The sequence below is a fragment of the Myxine glutinosa genome, chromosome 7 (assembly GCF_964187855.1).
Source record: "Myxine glutinosa chromosome 7, kmMyxGlut1.1, whole genome shotgun sequence".
Lineage (NCBI taxonomy): Eukaryota > Metazoa > Chordata > Myxini > Myxiniformes > Myxinidae > Myxine > Myxine glutinosa.
In genome coordinates this window covers 187259008-187278493 of record NC_136267.1, presented here as the reverse complement: position 1 = coordinate 187278493, position 19486 = coordinate 187259008, and the positions used below count along the sequence as shown (strand labels likewise).

The 19486-nt window shown below is 45.1% G+C and overlaps 1 protein-coding gene across 1 annotated transcript in view; it reads right to left on the bottom strand.

Moving 5' to 3' along the window:
- Positions 1-4398: 4398 nt before the first annotated feature.
- The window catches only part of LOC137431900 (integrin beta-1-A), a 240023-nt gene continuing 224935 nt past the window's right edge, over positions 4399-19486 (bottom strand). The window contains exons 16-18 of the mRNA XM_068123734.2: positions 16649-16851; positions 16287-16453; positions 4399-5521 (exon numbers count right to left, since the gene is read on the bottom strand). Of these exons, the coding sequence (XP_067979835.1) occupies positions 5456-5521; positions 16287-16453; positions 16649-16851 (436 nt within the window). The 3' untranslated portion in view covers positions 4399-5455. The remainder of the gene's footprint in view (positions 5522-16286; positions 16454-16648; positions 16852-19486) is intronic.

The following is a 19486-nucleotide window of genomic DNA, read 5'->3' as shown; positions in this document are numbered from 1 at the left end:
GTAGAACAGATAAGTAGAACAGATAAGTAGAACAGATAAGTTGAACAGATAATTTGAATAGATAAGTAGAACAGATAAGTAGAACAGATAAGTAGAACAGATAAGTGGAATAGATAAGTAGAACAGATAAGTAGAACAGATAAGTCGAACAGATAAGGGGAACAGATAAGTGGAACAGATAAGTAGAACAGATAAGTCGAATAGATAATTTGAACAGATAAGTAGAACAGATAAGTCGAACAGATAAGTGGAACAGATAAGTATAACAGATAATTTGAATAGATAAGTAGAACAGATAAGTAGAACAGATAAGTAGAACAGATAAGTGGAACAGATAAGTCGAACAGATACGTGGAACAAATAAGTAGAACAGATAAGTAGAACAGATAAGTTGAACAGATAAGTATAACAGATAAGTCGAACAGATAAGTAGAACAGATAAGTAGAACAGATAAGTCGAACAGATAAGTCGAACAGATAAGTCGAACAGATAAGTAGAACAGATAAGTAGAACAGCTAAGTTGAATATATAAGTAGAACAGATAAGTAGAACAGATAAGTGGAACAGATAAGTGGAACAGATAAGTAGAACAGATAAGTAGAACAGATAAGTAGAACAGATAATTTGAATAGATAAGTAGAACAGATAAGTAGAACAGATAAGTAGAACAGATAAGTGGAACAGATAAGTGGAACAGATAAGTAGAACAGATAAGTCGAACAGATAAGTTGAACAGATAAGTAGAACAGATAAGTCGAACAGATAAGTGGAACAGATAAGTCGAACAGATAAGTGGAACAAATAAGTAGAACAGATAAGTAGAACAGATAAGTGGAACAGATAAGTGGAACAGATAAGTCGAACAGATAAGTGGAACAGATAAGTGGAACAGATAAGTCGAACAGATAAGTAGAACAGATAAGTCGAACAGATAAGTGGAACAAATAAGTAGAACAGATAAGTAGAACAGATAAGTTGAACAGATAAGTCGAACAGATAAGTAGAACAGATAAGTAGAACAGATAAGTGGAACAGATAAGTGGAACAGATAAGTAGAACAGATAAGTCGAACAGATAAGTTGAACAGATAAGTAGAACAGATAAGTGGAACAGATAAGTCGAACAGATAAGTAGAACAGATAAGTCGAACAGATAAGTAGAACAGATAAGTCGAACAGATAAGTCGAACAGATAAGTCGAACAGATAAGTCGAACAGATAAGTAGAACAGATAAGTGGAACAGATAAGTAGAACAGATAAGTCGAACAGATAAGTGGAACAGATAAGTAGAACAGATAAGTAGAACAGATAAGTAGAACAGATAAGTAGAATAGATAAGTAGAACAGATAATTTGAACAGATAAGTAGAACAGATAATTTGAACACATAAGTAGAACAGATAATTTGAACAGATAAGTAGAACAGATAATTTGAACAGATAAGTAGAACAGATCATTTGAACAGATAAGTCGAACAGATAAGTCGAACAGATAAGTCGAACAGATAAGTCGAACAGATAAGTCGAACAGATAAGTTGAACAGATAAGTAGAACAGATAAGTAGAACAGATAAGTGGAACAGATAAGTCGAACAGATAAGTAGAACAGAAAAGTCGAACAGATAAGTAGAACAGATAAGTCGAACAGATAAGTCGAACAGATAAGTCGAACAGATAAGTCGAACAGATAAGTAGAACAGATAAGTGGAACAGATAAGTAGAATAGATAAGTAGAACAGATAATTTGAATAGATAAGTAGAACAGATAATTTGAACAGATAAGTAGAACAGATAATTTGAACAGATAAGTAGAACAGATCATTTGAACAGATAAGTCGAACAGATAAGTCGAACAGATAAGTAGAACAGATAATTTGAACAGATAAGTAGAACAGATCATTTGAACAGATAAGTCGAACAGATAAGTAGAATAGATAAGTAGAACAGATAATTTGAACAGATAAGTAGAACAGATAATTTGAACAGATAAGTAGAACAGATAATTTGAACAGATAAGTAGAACAGATCATTTGAACAGATAAGTCGAACAGATAAGTCGAACAGATAATTTGAACAGATAAGTCGAACAGATAAGTTGAACAGATAATTTGAACAGATAAGTAGAACAGATAATTTGAACAGATAAGTAGAACAGATAATTTGAACAGATAAGTAGAACAGATCATTTGAACAGATAAGTCGAACAGATAAGTCGAACAGATAAGTCGAACAGATAAGTCGAACAGATAAGTCGAACAGATAATTTGAACAGATAAGTAGAACAGATAATTTGAACAGATAAGTAGAACAGATAAGTCGAACAGATAAGTAGAACAGATAAGTTGAACAGATAAGTCGAACAGATAATTTGAACAGATAAGTAGAACAGATCATTTGAACAGATAAGTCGAACAGATAAGTAGAACAGATAATTTGAACAGATAAGTAGAACAGATCATTTGAACAGATAAGTCGAACAGATAAGTAGAATAGATAAGTAGAACAGATAATTTGAACAGATAAGTAGAACAGATAATTTGAACAGATAAGTCGAACAGATAAGTTGAACAGATAATTTGAACAGATAAGTAGAACAGATAATTTGAACAGATAAGTAGAACAGATAAGTCGAACAGATAAGTAGAACAGATAAGTTGAACAGATAAGTCGAACAGATAATTTGAACAGATAAGTAGAACAGATCATTTGAACAGATAAGTCGAACAGATAAGTAGAACAGATAATTTGAACAGATAAGTAGAACAGATCATTTGAACAGATAAGTCGAACAGATAAGTAGAATAGATAAGTAGAACAGATAATTTGAACAGATAAGTAGAACAGATAATTTGAACAGATAAGTCGAACAGATAAGTTGAACAGATAATTTGAACAGATAAGTAGAACAGATAATTTGAACAGATAAGTAGAACAGATAATTTGAACAGATAAGTAGAACAGATCATTTGAACAGATAAGTCGAACAGATAAGTCGAACAGATAAGTCGAACAGATAAGTCGAACAGATAAGTCGAACAGATAATTTGAACAGATAAGTAGAACAGATAATTTGAACAGATAAGTAGAACAGATAAGTCGAACAGATAAGTAGAACAGATAAGTCGAACAGATAAGTCGAACAGATAATTTGAACAGATAAGTAGAACAGATCATTTGAACAGATAAGTCGAACAGATAAGTCGAACAGATAAGTAGAACAGATAATTTGAACAGATAAGTAGAACAGATCATTTGAACAGATAAGTCGAACAGATAAGTAGAATAGATAAGTAGAACAGATAAGTAGAATAGATAAGTAGAACAGATAATTTGAACAGATAAGTAGAACAGATAATTTGAACAGATAAGTAGAACAGATCATTTGAACAGATAAGTCGAACAGATAAGTCGAACAGATAAGTCGAACAGATAATTTGAACAGATAAGTCGAACAGATAAGTTGAACAGATAATTTGAACAGATAAGTAGAACAGATAATTTGAACAGATAAGTAGAACAGATAATTTGAACAGATAAGTAGAACAGATCATTTGAACAGATAAGTCGAACAGATAAGTCGAACAGATAAGTCGAACAGATAAGTCGAACAGATAATTTGAACAGATAAGTAGAACAGATAATTTGAACAGATAAGTAGAACAGATAAGTCGAACAGATAAGTAGAACAGAGACAACATCAGATCTTCAGATGCTTCTAACTCGAGTTGTGGTCTACAAAATGATTTTCAAAGGGCACATGATCTTTGACCTGTTCAATCTAAAAATGAATCAGCTCATTGTTGTATTACAGTCCAGAGTTATGCCGAGTTTGGTGAACATTTCTTCAGCAGTTCGCAAGTTTTCCAGGCAATGAAAATATGCTACTTTCAGATAAGGGTCATGTGACGTTCGACCACAAAATCTAATCAGTTCGTCTTTCCTCATAATGCACTTTTGCACCGAGTTTGGTTTAAAAAAAATAATACATTCAGCGGTTCACAAGTTTTCACGCACGAACGCACGGACGGATCGCTGCGACATATCCATTCAAATCAGCAATGGTGGTCGAACGTAGATCGCACATTGTGTGTTCCCTGAAAAAGCGAATTGGACAGAGACGTTTGGACACTTCTGGGAAGTTGCTTTTGCTCGTTCTTTTCTGACAATCGAAAAACAATAGTGAAACGTCGCATCCATTCAATATCACATGGTTGTTATTTTATTAAACGAATGAAACAAAAACAACGGATTGTGCTTCTCTGCATGACAACACCTGGTCCTTTGTTGTATTAAGAACAATAACAGGTGTTTGGTGAAAATAATGAGAATAAAACACAAGAGGCTTCACCGACGATATGTTGATGCTTTGTTTTTTTAAACAATATGACGAGCACTGTGATATGATCAGAAAAGCTTTTATTTGTTTTGTTTTTTAATGATTACAACGCGCCTCGGCACCAACTTATTTCGTATGTCATTTATTACCAAGAGATTTATGCATTCATGATAAAAAATATGAATAAACTTGGCAGGTTCAAAATGCCAAATACATTCAACGTCACAGGTTAATTTTCATGAACAATGAACGAAACATAATGCCTGTTACAACGATACATTATGGAATGCCTGTTACAACGATACATAATGCCTGATACAATGATACGGAATGCCTGTTACAACGATACATTATGGAATGCCTGTTACAACGATACATAATGGAATGCCTGTTATAACGATACATAATGCCTGATACAATGATACGGAATGCCTGTTACAACGATACATTATGGAATGCCTGTTACAACGATACATAATGCCTGATACAATGATACGGAATGCCTGTTACAACGATACATTATGGAATGCCTGTTACAATGATACGGAATGCCTGTTATAACGATACATAATGCCTGATACAATGATACGGAATGCCTGTTACAATGATACGGAATGCCTGTTACAATGATACGGAATGCCTGTTACACTGATAAGGAATGCCTGTTACAATGATACGGAATGCCTGTTACAATGATATGGAATGCCTGTTACAATGATACGGAATGCCTGTTACAATGATACGGAATGCCTGTTACAATGATACGGAATGCCTGTTACAATGATACGGAATGCCTGTTACACTGATACGGAATGCCTGTTGCTCTCACAACTAGCAAGTTCATTTGCATTGTCTCATTGTACATTGTTCCCAAACAGTGGGATCCATTACTTTGTTATTATTTGTCATTGCCAACATAATACAATCTTGGAGCACTAAAAAGTAGTCTCCCCAAGGAAAATAGATCCATTCATTTTGAAAAAAACAATTTTCTCTTATCAGTGTCCATGCTCTTAAAACCTGCTTTGTGGATGTTTTGTTATGTAAATTCAGCAAAATGCATTCAAAGTTAAGAGGTGCTGTATTAGTAAAGTTGGGAAAACTTTCAGGTCCGAGGGGTTTAGTTTTCATCAAACTTCGGGTTGACAACAGTTGTTGTGGCACTCTTGTAGAGAGGATTGTCATCCTGCAAACAAAAACAAACAGGTTCATTATCATTGCGTCTCATGTACGCTCCGCTTCCTCCATTATGGCTGGCCACAAACACCTGTGATCACAATAATAATCCATACTAACCTGGTCATACCGATTCTAACAACTTCAAATCCATTTTAAAAAACGTTTGCCATTCACAAGGAAATATTTAATTCTGGCCACGTGGATCACATGATTACTGTTGCCATGGGGATTGCCACAGACAAGGCCCTCAGATAATGACTTGTGACAATGGTCATGCAGACGTAAAGTAACTTTGTACCCGTCTCCCAATCTATATACCGACAACCCTCATCCAAACCGCAAACACTCACTCACTTTACTCTTAACCACAGGAAACAAATCAAAATCCTGTAATTAAACACAAACGGAATTTGAAACGAGTACAGACACATTCAAACTACACCTCCCACATGCCAAATAAATAAATAACATATCCTCCAGCATGCGGCATCGACAGGACTCCCTCGTCGCCCTGCGATGCTGACGTGCAGCACATAGAGACGGTATTGGGAGGGAGATGTGTACGGTCATCGATTGATTGATTGTGTAATTGAAATAAATAAATAATAATCATAAAATAATTCATTTCTTAATTATTGGCTAATGGCGTACCTAAACCACCAGTGTTTTATCCGAAGCTGTAACTTTTTGAAAATTAATGAAACAAATAAATTAATCAAAAAATGTAAACAATTAATCGATTAATTGATTAATCAATAAATCAAAAATATTGCTTATGGCCAAGTCACTTGGTCACTGCCGTGTACGAATATTAGCTTCCCAGCTCAAAAGGTGCCTGAGACATCGCCCAGATGAGAAAGAAAATAAATAAATGATTAATAATGAAAATAAATAAATAGTAGTCTTAAAATAACAAATTTTTTAATGAATTGGCTAATAGACCTAAACCTAAACCACCACCGTTAATTGAAATCTAACTTTTTGAAAATAAATTCACTATTTAATAAAATGATGAAATAATTCATCGATTAATTGACGAGTGAATCAATAAATCAATAAATAACTGAGTTGAATCACTTGGTCATTGCCGTGTCCAAATATCAGCTTCCAAACTCAAAAGGTGCCTGAGATATTGCTCAGATGAGAAAGGAAATAAATACTTAATTAATCTATAATAATCAAGTAATTAAACAATTAATCGAAAAAGGTTAAAAAAAGAAAAAATACTGTTTTTGCCAAAGCACTTGCTCACTATTGTGCCCAAATTTCAGCTTCCAAGCTCAAAGATGGCCGAGATATCGCCCGGACAAAAACAACCGGAGTGAAAACTGAGTACTCCCTTTCAGCGTGCGTCATTGCCGAGCCCCATTCGGTGCCCGGCAATGACGTTATGCAGCGCCTGGAGATGGCATAGGAAAGGAGCGGTGTACAACAACCGGAGTGAAAACTGAGTACTCCCTTTCAGCGTGCGTCATTGCCGAGCCCCCTTCAGTGCCCGGCAATGACGTCATGCAGCGCCTGCAGATGGAATAGGAAAGCAGCGGTATACAACAAACAAACAACCGGAGTGAAAACTGAGTACTCCCTTTCAGCGTGCGTCATTGCCGAGCCCCCTTCGGTGCCCGGAAATGACGTCATGCAGCGCCTGGAGATGGAATAGGAAAGGAGCGGTGTACAAAAAAGCTACAAAAGTACAAAACATCCAATAAACACAATATTGACATCGCAGTGATCCAACAATCCAAACTTATCGTGAGCTCAACTTTCACACTGTACCGTATAGTTTCCCACACAAGAATGCACTCGCACCAGGCCAGAAAGACCCAATAATAGAGGGAGTGGTGAATTCCCAAAACATCCCCTTCACCAACAACTCAACAGGAAACACTTGTTACAAAATGAAATCAGGACTGAAAATTTTAACTTACGGTTCCGAGTCGAAGCGCAAAGGACATTGTACAGTGACTTTTGTACAGTGACTTTTGTACAGTAACTTTGTACAGTGACTCCTTCCAGGTCATCAAAGCTCACATTTCCAGACATGATCCATTGATCCGTCGTGTCTTTCTGGTGTTGTTTTGTCCCTGTGTATTGGTTGTGTGTTCATCCACTGTTACGTGTTTAATTGTACCTTGTTGTGCTATATTGGCGAATCGGTGTCCCTGCAAATGTCTGGCCTATGAGCCAAGGCCTCAGCTAGTCGGTGTGCCAATCCCGTCTCTGTTCAGAAGATGTTTGCCTCCTTCTGCTTTATGTTAAGTGTTCTCTTTCACATTCCTCTACTTTACCGTATTTCCCCCTCCTCGCTTAAAAATAAATAAACAAACATTTTTGCTCAAAAAACATCATGAACTCACTCTGCATGTTATTTCCTTCCTTGGTTCATTCTTTATCTCTTCCTTTCTCAGTACCTCCCCCAATTGAACCAACATTCCTCTTAATTGAATTAATTTGCTTATTATTACCCTCACCAGAGAAGAGGGTATTGCAATTGGGTCCGTTTGTTTGTCCGTATATTTGTTTGTCTGTCTGTTTGTCTGCACAGAAAGTGAGTACGCTTTTCTCTGCAACTGTTGGTCCGATTGACACAATATCTTCACCATCGGAGCGCCGCCTCCTGTACAAATCTTTTAATGATAATTATAATGTCATCTGTCATATGTTATGGTCGCCATTTTGGAAAAACCTTGCACGCTCCGAAAAATCTCCGAAACCCTTCCATGAAAAAAATTGAAACATGGCTCATTATCAATACTCCCCATGGGGAACAACAAATATTCATGATGTCATCGGTGCCTTCATTATGACGTCATAATTAGACAAGTAGAACGTTTGATCTGATCAGTTTGGAATTTATTGAGCAGAATCTACACAAAAATGGTTTGGGAGAATTAAATTGATGACGTCGTATGTCACGTGGTTCAGCAGCCATATTGGATTGAACATAAATCTGTCAATAAACCACACAAACACGATAGCGCAAATAAACACCACACTGTAGCGGTTGCCGCTGAACATACACAATCGCCTTACACCTGCCAAGGACGCAACCACGGAGCGATTGCTGTGCCAGGCTCGCCCAGACCGCCCGGAGACGCTCAGTCTCGCCTTTCCCGGGCATGTCCGGACTCGCCTTTCCCGGGCTTGCCCAGATCGCCCGGAGACGCCCAGTCTCGCCTTTCCCGGGCATGTCCAGACTTGCCTTTCCCGGGCTCGCCCAGACCGCCCGGAGATGCTCAGTCTCGCCTTTCCCGGGCATGTCCAGACTTGCCTTTCCCGGGCTCGCCCGGGCCGCCCGGGCACGCCCACTCTCGCCGCGTTTGATTGCATATATATATTGCTGCCCGATAAACGGGCTTTTCAGAGTACCCGAGTTTGGTTTTGCTGAATAAAGAAACTCGGATGAATTCCCGTCTTTTGTCGCGTCAATCCTTTTAACTCGCGTAGGAGCACAGCTCCTTCATTGGTGACCCCCGACATGGACACGGCAGTTGCCCTTAAACTGCCTACCTTCTGGGAGGCTCACGCGGCAGTTTGGTTCGCCCAGGCAGACTCCCAGTTTGCCCTACGAGGCATTACCGCCGACAACACCCGCTTCCACCATGTGGTAGTGGCACTCGGCTCTGCCACCGCGGCCCGCGCCCTGAGCCTCCTCCAGCACCCGCCAGCCGCTGACAAGTATGGTGCGATCAAGACGCTCCTCCTCGACGCATTCGCCCTCTCACCGGCAGAACGCGCACGACGCCTGCTCGACCTGCCCGAGCTCGGCGACACGCGCCCGTCCGAGCGAATGGACTACATGCTCTCGCTGCTCGGTGAGCACTCCCCGGATTTTCTTTTCCGAGAGCTGTTCCTCCGCCAGCTGCCTAGCCAGGTACGCCTCGCCCTGGCAGGCACGCAGATCACGGATCCCCGTGCCCTCGCCAGGGAAGCCGACAAGATCTCGGCAGGCCAGCACATCGGGCGGCTACCTGGAGCCCGCCGCCGTCCGAGGCGACGCCCATGGCGCCCGAGCGCCCGGTGCGGTTGGAGGCCGAACTGCCGGTGCAACTGGCGGCCGCCACGCCGCGCCAACCGCTCCCAACACGACGGCCGGGGCCGCGACCTGACCAGGCGTGGTGTTATTACCACGCCAGGTTCGGACACAAGGCTCGGACATGCCGACCCCCGTGCACTTTCGGCAAGTTGGGAAACGGCCGGGCCGGCGTTCATTTCCAGCCATGAGCGCCGGCGACTCGGATAACTTGCTTTTTATCAAGGACAAAGCGTCCGGGCGGCGCATCCTTTGTGACACCGGCGCCAAACTGAGCATCATACCCGCCTCCGAGCAGGACAGGCAGACCGCCGTTTGCGGCCCCTCCTTGGTCGCTGCCAACGGATCGGCCATCCGCACCTTCGGCCCGCGCAACGTCACCCTCTGCTTCGGCAACCAGCGCTTTAACTGGACCTTTGTGACGGCGAGCGTGCCCATGGCTTTGCTGGGCGCCGACTTCCTCTGTGCACATGGGCTGCTGGTCGACGGCAAACGGCGTCGCCTTGTCAACGCCGAAACTTTCAGCTCCCTGGCATGCACGATGAGCAGCTCCGCGCCGACCGAACTAGCATGCGCCCTCCCGGCGGCAAACGGGTTCGCTCGCCTGCTCGCCGAGTTCCTGGCCCTCACACGGCCGACGTTTTCGGCCGTCGCAGTGAGACATGGTATCAAGCACCACATACCAACTACGGGCCCGCCGGTCTACGCCAGAGCCCGCCGCCTCGACCCGGCCAAGCTCGCCGTGGCAAAAGCCGAGTTTGACGCGTTGGAGCACCTCGGCATCGTGCGGCGCTCCGATAGCGCGTGGGCCTCGCCACTACACATCGTGCCGAAGCCGGGGGGCGGCTGGCGCCCATGTGGCGACTACCGCCGCCTCAACGACGTTACCACCCCCGACAGGTATCCGGTCCCGCACATCCAGGACTTTTCCGCCCGTTTGGCGGGGCGGGTCATTTTCTCGAAAGTTGACCTAATACGGGGATACCACCAGGTACCTGTCAGGCCGGCCGACGTCCCAAAAACGGCCGTCATCACGCTGTTCGGCCTGTTCGAATTCTTGAGAATGCCGTTTGGCCTCAAAAACGCGGCCCAGGCATTCCAACGCTTGATGGACGGCGTGCTGCGCAACCTGCCGTTCCTCTTCATCGACCTGGATGACATCCTCGTCGCCAGCACGTCCCGGGCCGAGCACCTCCTCCACCTCCGAACACTGTTCGAGCGCCTCAGCGAGCACGGCTTAATCGTCAACCCGGCCAAATGCCACTTCGGCACGGCGGCCGTTGACTTTTTGGGCCACCACATCACCAGAAACGGGGCCGTGCCGCTGCCAACCAAGGTCGAGGCCATCACCAAGTTCCCGTGTCCCCGCTCCATCGAGGCCCTGCAGGAGTTCCTCGGCATGGTGAATTTCTACCACCGTTTCGTGCCCCGCGCTGCTGAGCTCATGCGGCCCCTTTACGAAGCACTTCGGGGCAAGCCGGCCAAGCATGACGTCGTCTGGTCCGCAGCCATGGGCGCGGCATTCACAGGCGCAAAGCTGGCCCTCACCGACGCAACGCTGCTGGCTCACCCGGTGCTCGACGCTCCAATCGCCCTCACCACGGACGCCTCCGACTACGCGGTGGGTGCCGTACACGAACAATGGGTGAACGGGGTTTGGCAGCCACTCGCTTTTTTTAGCTGGCAACTCCGGCCGAACGAGCTAAAATACAGCACATTTGACCGCGAGCTCCTTGGTCTATACCTGGCCATTCGCCATTTCCGCCACCTCCTGGAGGGCCGCCCGTTCACGGCTTTCGTCGACCACAAGCCGTTAGTTTACGCGATGGCCAAAGTCACGGAGCCGTGGTCGGCCCGCCAGCAGCGCCACCTCTCCGCCGTGTCGGAATTTACCATGGACATCCGACACGTCGCCGGAAAAGACAACGCCGTGGCCGACTGTCTTTCTCGGGCCAGCGCGAACGCGGTCCACCTCGGCGTGGACTTCGTGCTTATGGCGGCCGACCAGACCACCGACACCACGGTGCAAGCCCTCCGGGCAGGGGACACGGGCCTCCGCCTGGCCGACGTCCCCTTCACGGACACTGTCCTGCTCTGCGACGTCTCCCAAGGCCAGCCTCGCCCCATCGTGCCCGTTACCTGGCAGCGCCGCGTTTTCGCCTCCCTCCACGGCCTTTCCCACCCGGGCCGGAAAGCTTCCCAGAAGCTGGTGTCGGCGCGTTTCGTCTGGCACGGACTTCGACGGGACATCCACGATTGGGCCAATGCCTGCACGGCCTGCCAGCGGGCCAAGGTCCACCGCCACACCCAGGCCCCGCTGGCACCTTTCACCGTGCCCGAACGGCGTTTCGACCACGTCAACGTGGACCTGGTGGGCCCCCTTCCCCCATCACGAGGTTTCACACACCTGCTCACCATGGTGGACAGGACCACCAGGTGGCCGGAGGCCGTTCCCTTCGTTTCCACCATCACCGCCGACGTGGCGTAAGCTTTCATCGCCACCTGGGTCGCCCGCTTCGGCGCACCGGCGGACATCTCTTCGGACCGCGGTCCGCAGTTCACCTCCGAGCTGTGGGGCGCGGTCGACCGCAACCTGGGGGTCAAGCTCCACCGTACCATGGCCTACCACCCCCAAGCCAATGGGTTGTGCGAGCGTTTTCACCGCTCTATGAAGGCCGCGCTCATGGCCGGCCTTCAGGACAGTGGTTGGGCCGACCGGCTGCCATGGGTCCTTTTGGGCCTCCGCACGGCCCCAAGGAGGACCTCCAGGCATCCACCGCCGAGCTCGTCTACGGCCAGCCGCTACGCGTCCCGGGCGAGTTCGTGCCCGACGCTACCAGTCCCTGGTCCGTGGCTCGCCAGCACTCGGACCTCCAGGAGGCCGCCCGACGGTTTGCCCCCGTGCCAACGTCCCGCCACGGTGGCCCCCAGTCCTACGTCCCCCCAGCGCTTCGCACGGCGGAGTACGTTTTTGTGCATCATGACGCACACCGGGGGCCACTCCGGCCGCCGTACGACGGACCCTTCCGGGTCCTGCGACGGGACGACAAGTCTTTCGTCATCGACGTCGGCGGCAGGTCGGACCGGATTTCGGTGGACCGCCTCAAGCCGGCGCACGTGGACGTCGACCAACCACCACGGTTGGCCCTTCCTCGGTGGCGAGGCCGCCCCCCGTCCACGGTTCCCCCCGCTCAACCACCCACCACCACACCGGACCCCCCCCCCCCACGACCCTCCAGGGGTCACTTCGGCCGGGTCATCAGGATCCCCCTTAAATTGACCCTGCCGGTGCAAGTCGATTCTGGGGGGGCGCGTGTAGCGGTTGCCGCTGAACATACACAATCGCCTTACACCTGCCGAGGACGCAACCACGGAGCGATCGCTGTGCCGGGCTCGCCCAGACCGCCCGGAGACGCTCAGTCTCGCCTTTCCCGGGCATGTCCGGACTCGCCTTTCCCGGGCTCGTCCAGACCGCCCGGAGACGCCCAGTCTTGCCTTTCCCGGGCATGTCCAGACTTGCCTTACCCGGGCTCGCCCAGACCGCCCGGAGACGCTCAGTCTCGCCTTTCCCGGGCATGTCCAGACTTGCCTTTCCCGGGCTCGCCCGGGCCGCCCGGGCACGCCCACTCTCGCCGCGTTTGATTGCATATATATATTGCTGCCCGATAAACGGGCTTTTCAGAGTACCCGAATTTGGTTTTGCTGAATAAAGAAACTCGGATGAATTCCCGTCTTTTGTCGCGTCAATCCTTTTAACTCGCATAGGAGCACAGCTCCTTCAACACAAAATACACCACATAAATACGTCTTGGTGAGGGTCTGCAATCTCTGATTGTTCTTTCTTGTTTTAAAAGCTTTTAATAGCATTTTATAATACTCCATTTGCCATATTTCTCTGTCACTGGCACCCACGTTCTTCTTCTTCTCAATCATCAACATTTACTCCTTCTTCTTACTCTTCGTCTTCTTCACAACGTTTCCTTCCCAAACTTGTCCAACTCACAAACGATCGGTTCATCAACAATACCCCAGTACCTACAGCATTACAAAGCGTGGTGTTGCCTGCCTAAAGGTCAAGGTGGCTCGCTTGAGATCCTCGGGTCCTGAGTTTGAGCTCCTGTCAGGCCGTTGAATTAACATCACGTGGATTGACTCAGGCTGTCTGAGGTCGACAAAATGAGTCCCAGATGACTGGTTGTAGAGGGCATTGCATCAGCGACATAGCCGTGCCCCCAGAAAAGGATGCAGCCAGCAGCTACAGGCTTCACACAAACCACCACAACACTACTTTCCTCCGTGCCGTCAACAACCCCTCATTTCACCCCTCCCTTGATGTCTGTTTCTATATGTCTTAATTGGGGATCAAGAGAGGTCCAGTTTGCAGAAGATGTCTGCATGTCCATCAAGGGTGTCATGCCTCTCAATTGGCAATACCATCCCACTCCTCGTCACCTGACCCTATAGTCTATCTCCCGAGCTATTGTGTAGCTCCTCCAGTTCAATGGGCCTGAACCTCGTCCTGATGAGGCGGCTGCAACAACAACAACAACAACAACAACAACCGGACCAATGCTTGTGGCATGTTTACACAGACAGCTTAACACAGTTCACACAGACAGAGATTAACTGAGTCGGATGAACTTTTTCAAAGTTTTGACACACGTACAGGTACCTGCATTCACACACACCTCAGTTCTCCGAACTTCTGATTCACTGCAGACGAACCTTTATTTGTGAACACCGTCATTTTACAACCATTTCCTGTTGAAATGAGTCTGTTACTGAACATTTCTAGAACATACCACCTGGTCTGCTCTGCAGCCACATGTACGAATTCAAAAGCTCCCTAAAAAATAAAATAATTTTGCTTTTAAATGAGGACACCATTACTGTGGCAAAGCAACAAAGTGGCAAAGAAGCAGAGGAATTGGAACAACACCTTTCGTGCCTTCAGATGCATCGGCTCTCGAGGCACTTTTCATTTCGTTTCATTTCATTGGCCACTCCGACACAGGATACCTGGGTGGCTCATCTTTCCCAGTACGCCGGTACTCATTTTGCCAACCACAGAAGAATGATAGGCTGGCACCACGTCTAGCGCTACTTCATGGCACGACAGTGGTTCAAACTCAGGACTCGAAGATCTCAAGCCAGCCACCTTAACCGTTACGCAAATACCAGGCCAAAGTGGCAAAAAAAGGCACAATCTGTGTATATTAAGTAAAACGAGGTGAGTGGAAGATTTCTTTCCATCTGGCAAGCATCGTTTAGACTGAACATCTGTATATATATATATATATTTTTTTTTTTCCAGAATTTTTCACACTTAGCCCCTCGCAGGAATTTGATTCCTGTTTATAAAAATTGAGTTAATCTTCAATGCACTTCTGCATATACACACATACATACATACGTATATATATATACTTACGCTCACATTCGGGGTCTGCCTCGCAGGCACGTAAGACATCGGCCATTATAAAGCTCGCAGTGTTAAGTGTGTAAAATTCTGAGGAGATTATGGCTGGCTCAATAGCGCAGTGGGCTGTTGACGCATAATCAACGGTGGTCCGTGGTCCGAGTCCCGTATTGAGTCAGAATTTTTTCACACTTAGCCCCTCGCAGGAATTTGATTCCTGTTTATAAAATATATATATATATATATATTGCCATATTTCCTGCATTAAACATAACCTACATTGATTACGTGTCTACAGTCCACTGCGCTATTGAGCCATAATCTCCTCTGTTGAGCTATTGAGCTAAAAAAAAAACATAACCTGCATTTTATATACATATATATATACGCCTGTGGCTATCTGGCTGGCTGACTGTCCACCTTTGTTCATTATGCATGACCGCATCGTTTAAGTTCTAAACTCTCGCGGTACAAATACAACTTTGTGTTGGGGATAACATAGGTTACGTGGCCGCGGCCTGACACGGTGGCGTGGGGGGCTCGGGGTGCAAATTGTCTATGTAAATGTGTACCATGTAGCACCACCTAGTGGTGGTGGTGGAGGATATTACAATTTCCTCTTTTACCTGGGCAACGCTGAGGTTACATAATTAGTTGCATGGGTTAATTAGGCCTACTTCCCTTCTCCTCGTCACCTCACCCCTCCCAAATGGAGGGGCCTGTCAAAGCCCCCCAGAAGATATATATATATATATATATACAGTACATCTCTCGCCCTACCCTCCTTTCTCCCCCTTCCTTTCCCCCTCTACCCCTCCCACTCCCCTTCCCCTTCCCCTTTCTTGCAGAAACGGACGTGATGACAAATTGGTCCATCAGCAAAGCGACGGGTAGGCTCTTCTCGTGTATTATATTCGCCAGCGTAACATCTTTGTGTATGTATTTCAGGAAGTGAAGGTACATTCGTTCAAGTAAAACTATAACTTGAACACAAATACATTTCATTTTATGGACATAAAATCACTGTGAATCTCATTCTGAGGACGAACATTGAATTTGGATGCAAAATGACACAGCACCACATGGCTACATCATGTAGCGATGTCATATAGTATCATATATCATATAGTCTTCCATATGGTTCACTTTTCTCAAACTTCAGGAATGTAAAAATGTGAGCATATGAAAATCAATGGGTGCATGATGGTCACAAAGATGGACAAATATAAGGTCGTCGTTTGATGCACAAATGATTGTTCAGGCCAGCCCGATACCACAAGCGATCATTATGCCACTGCTACAAGTACACACGAAGCATACTTTGTTCCACTTTGCTTGAGAGCGCTCCATTTCAAACTTCTTGTATTCACGATGGTCATACACCGTCGTGAGGAGTTTCCATGCAAGGAGCAGCAGAAGACCGATGAACACAACGCCCGCAAGCACGCTGGGCACGATGGTCAACGCACTCGGAGGCTGTGGGCAAACTGAGAGGTGGGCAGCGAGGCAGCCCGAGAGACCATCAAGGGTTGGTGCATTGCTACTTGAAAACGTTACTGGAAAAACTTTTCAACAAGACGCACTAATTTTGAAATGACATAAATCACCTTTTAAACTGCAAAATGTCGGAAGAGGAAAGTAAATATTATTTGTCCCTTTTTTGCTTACTTGCTTTCCCTTACCTATATCTTCGAGGACACTGATGATGGTCGTAGTGCTGCTCTCATCAATCTTGTATTTCATGATGCAGCTCGAACCGTTGCGCTCCTCACATTGGGCTCCTTTAGCTCCTTCTAAGCTCTTTAATGTGGTTACGTTGATGGCGCACGTTGTGCAGTTTTCAGCCAATGGACCACTGCGGAAGGTCTTGCATTCCACACAATCCCTGCCACGACACACGAGTATTAAAACTCTTATCGTGGACCGACCAAGTTTTCACTGCTTCATATCAATCATGACGCCCGAGTTTGTCCGAACTGGCACTCGGTGGAGCGCGAACCTCCACCAGACTGAACGGTTTATGTTTTGAATCCCATTGATAGGCCGGATCTGGATTCGGACCTGAACCAAAATCGAATCGGCTTGTTGTCACCGAACCAACTCGTCAACAAAGTTTATTCATAACTAGTCCATAACTTTTTAAAATATCGTGTTATATATCGCTTTTCCCCCTAGCTCTCAATGGTGAAGAACCACTTAAAAATTAAATAATTATTGTATCCGAATTCATATTAAGATCTTCACCAAAATTGAATCGATTCTTCCTTGACAGACACACAACGTGTCCACAAAGTTTCGTCCAAATCCGTCAATAACATTTTGATATATCGTGTTATGTATCATTTTTGGCCCTTTTTCTCAATGGTGAATAATCACTTTAAAATTTTAAATAATTCTCATATCCGAATCCATGTTCAGATCTTCACCAAAATCTAATCTCTTTGGGCTTGTCAGACACCCAACCGGTCCACAAAGTTCCGTCCAAATCCGTCAATAACGTTTTGAGATATCATGTTATGTATCATTTTTGGCCCTTTTTCTCAATGGTGAATAATCACTTTAAAATTTTAAATAATTCTCATATCCGAATCCATGTTCAGATCTTCACCAAAATCTAATCTCTTTGGGCTTGTCAGACACCCAACCGGTCCACCAGGTTTCGTCCAAATCCATCCACAACGTTTTGAAATATCATGTTATGTATCATTTTTGGCCCTTTTCTCAATGGTGAATAATCACTTTAAAATTAAATAATTATTGTATCCGAATTCATATTAAGATCTTCACCAAAATTGAATCGATTCTTCCTTGACAGACACCCAACCTTTCCACCAAGTTTCGTCCAAATCCGTCAATAACATTTTGATATATCGTGTTATGTATCATTTTTGGCCCTTTTTCTCAATGGTGAATAATCACTTTAAAATTTTAAATAATTCTCATATCCGAATCCATGTTCAGATCTTCACCAAAATCTAATCTCTTTGGGCTTGTCAGACACCCAACCGGTCCACCAGGTTTCGTCCAAATCCATCCACAACGTTTTGAAATATCATGCTATGTATCATTTTTGGCCCTTTTCTCAATGGTGAATAATCACTTTAAAATTAAATAATTATTGTATCCGAATTCATATTAAGATCTTCACCAAAATTGAATCGATTCTTCCTTGACAGACACCCAACCTTTCCACCAAGTTTCGTCCAAATCCGTCAATAACATTTTGATATATCGTGTTATGTATCATTTTTGGCCCTTTTTCTCAATGGTGAATAATCACTTTAAAATTTTAAATAATTCTCATATCCGAATCCATGTTCAGATCTTCACCAAAATCTAATCTCTTTGGGCTTGTCACACACCCAACCGGTCCACCAGGTTTCGTCCAAATCCATCCATAACTTTTTGAGATATCATGCTATGTATCGTTTTTGGCCCTTTTTCCCAATGGTGAAGAATCAAAAATTCTAGTAGCCGGATCCGAATCTGTATCTTCACCAAAATCGAATCATTTCGTCCTTGTCACATACACTACATCTCCGACAAATTTCGTCCGAATCCGTCCACAACTTTTTGAGATACTTGTTCACGGACAGACAAACAAACAGACAGACAGAGGCGAAAACATAACCTGCATCCACTTTCGGTGGCGGAGGTAAGAACAAAAGGTGCAGGTAGAGGAGAACAAATGGGTCAGGAGGTTTTTAGGAGTGAAGAGGGTGGATAGAAGGAGAATGGATGAACGGAGGGAGGAGATTGATGTGAAATGGCGGCTGAGATGGGCTGAACATTTGATGCAGATGGGGGAAGAAAGAATGACAAACAGAGTGGATTGGTTGAGGGATCAAAGTAGGAGGAAACGAGGTAGAGCAGGGTTCAGATGGGAGGATTGTGTGAAGAGGGAATTCAGCTTCCCGTCATATGTGACCGTTGGTGGTTATTTTTTTGGCGATATTTGCTGGAAGTTTATACCTTGCGCTACTTGCTGAAGCATCCTGTGTACACGTATCGTTTTTCCCCATATTATCAAACTTGATCTGAACGTGAACGTTGTCTTTTACAGTTTCAGACTATTTTGCTTTCTTCTGACAAATCCTCCAACAAAACTGTTTTTAAAACCATGGACACAGTCTGTCGTCCATACCATGTGTGCGCACGCACACGTGCTTGCACGCACACACACACACACACACACACACACACACACACACACACACACACACACACACACACACACACACACACACACACACGTGCGCATACACACACACACACACACACACATACACACACCTATACACACACACACACACACACACACACACTCACCTGTACACACACATACACACACACACACACACACGTGCGCATACACACACACACACACACACACACACACACACACACACTCACCTGTACACACACATACACACACACTCACCTGTACACACACACACATACACACATACACACACACACACACACACACACACACACACATACACACACAAGTACACACA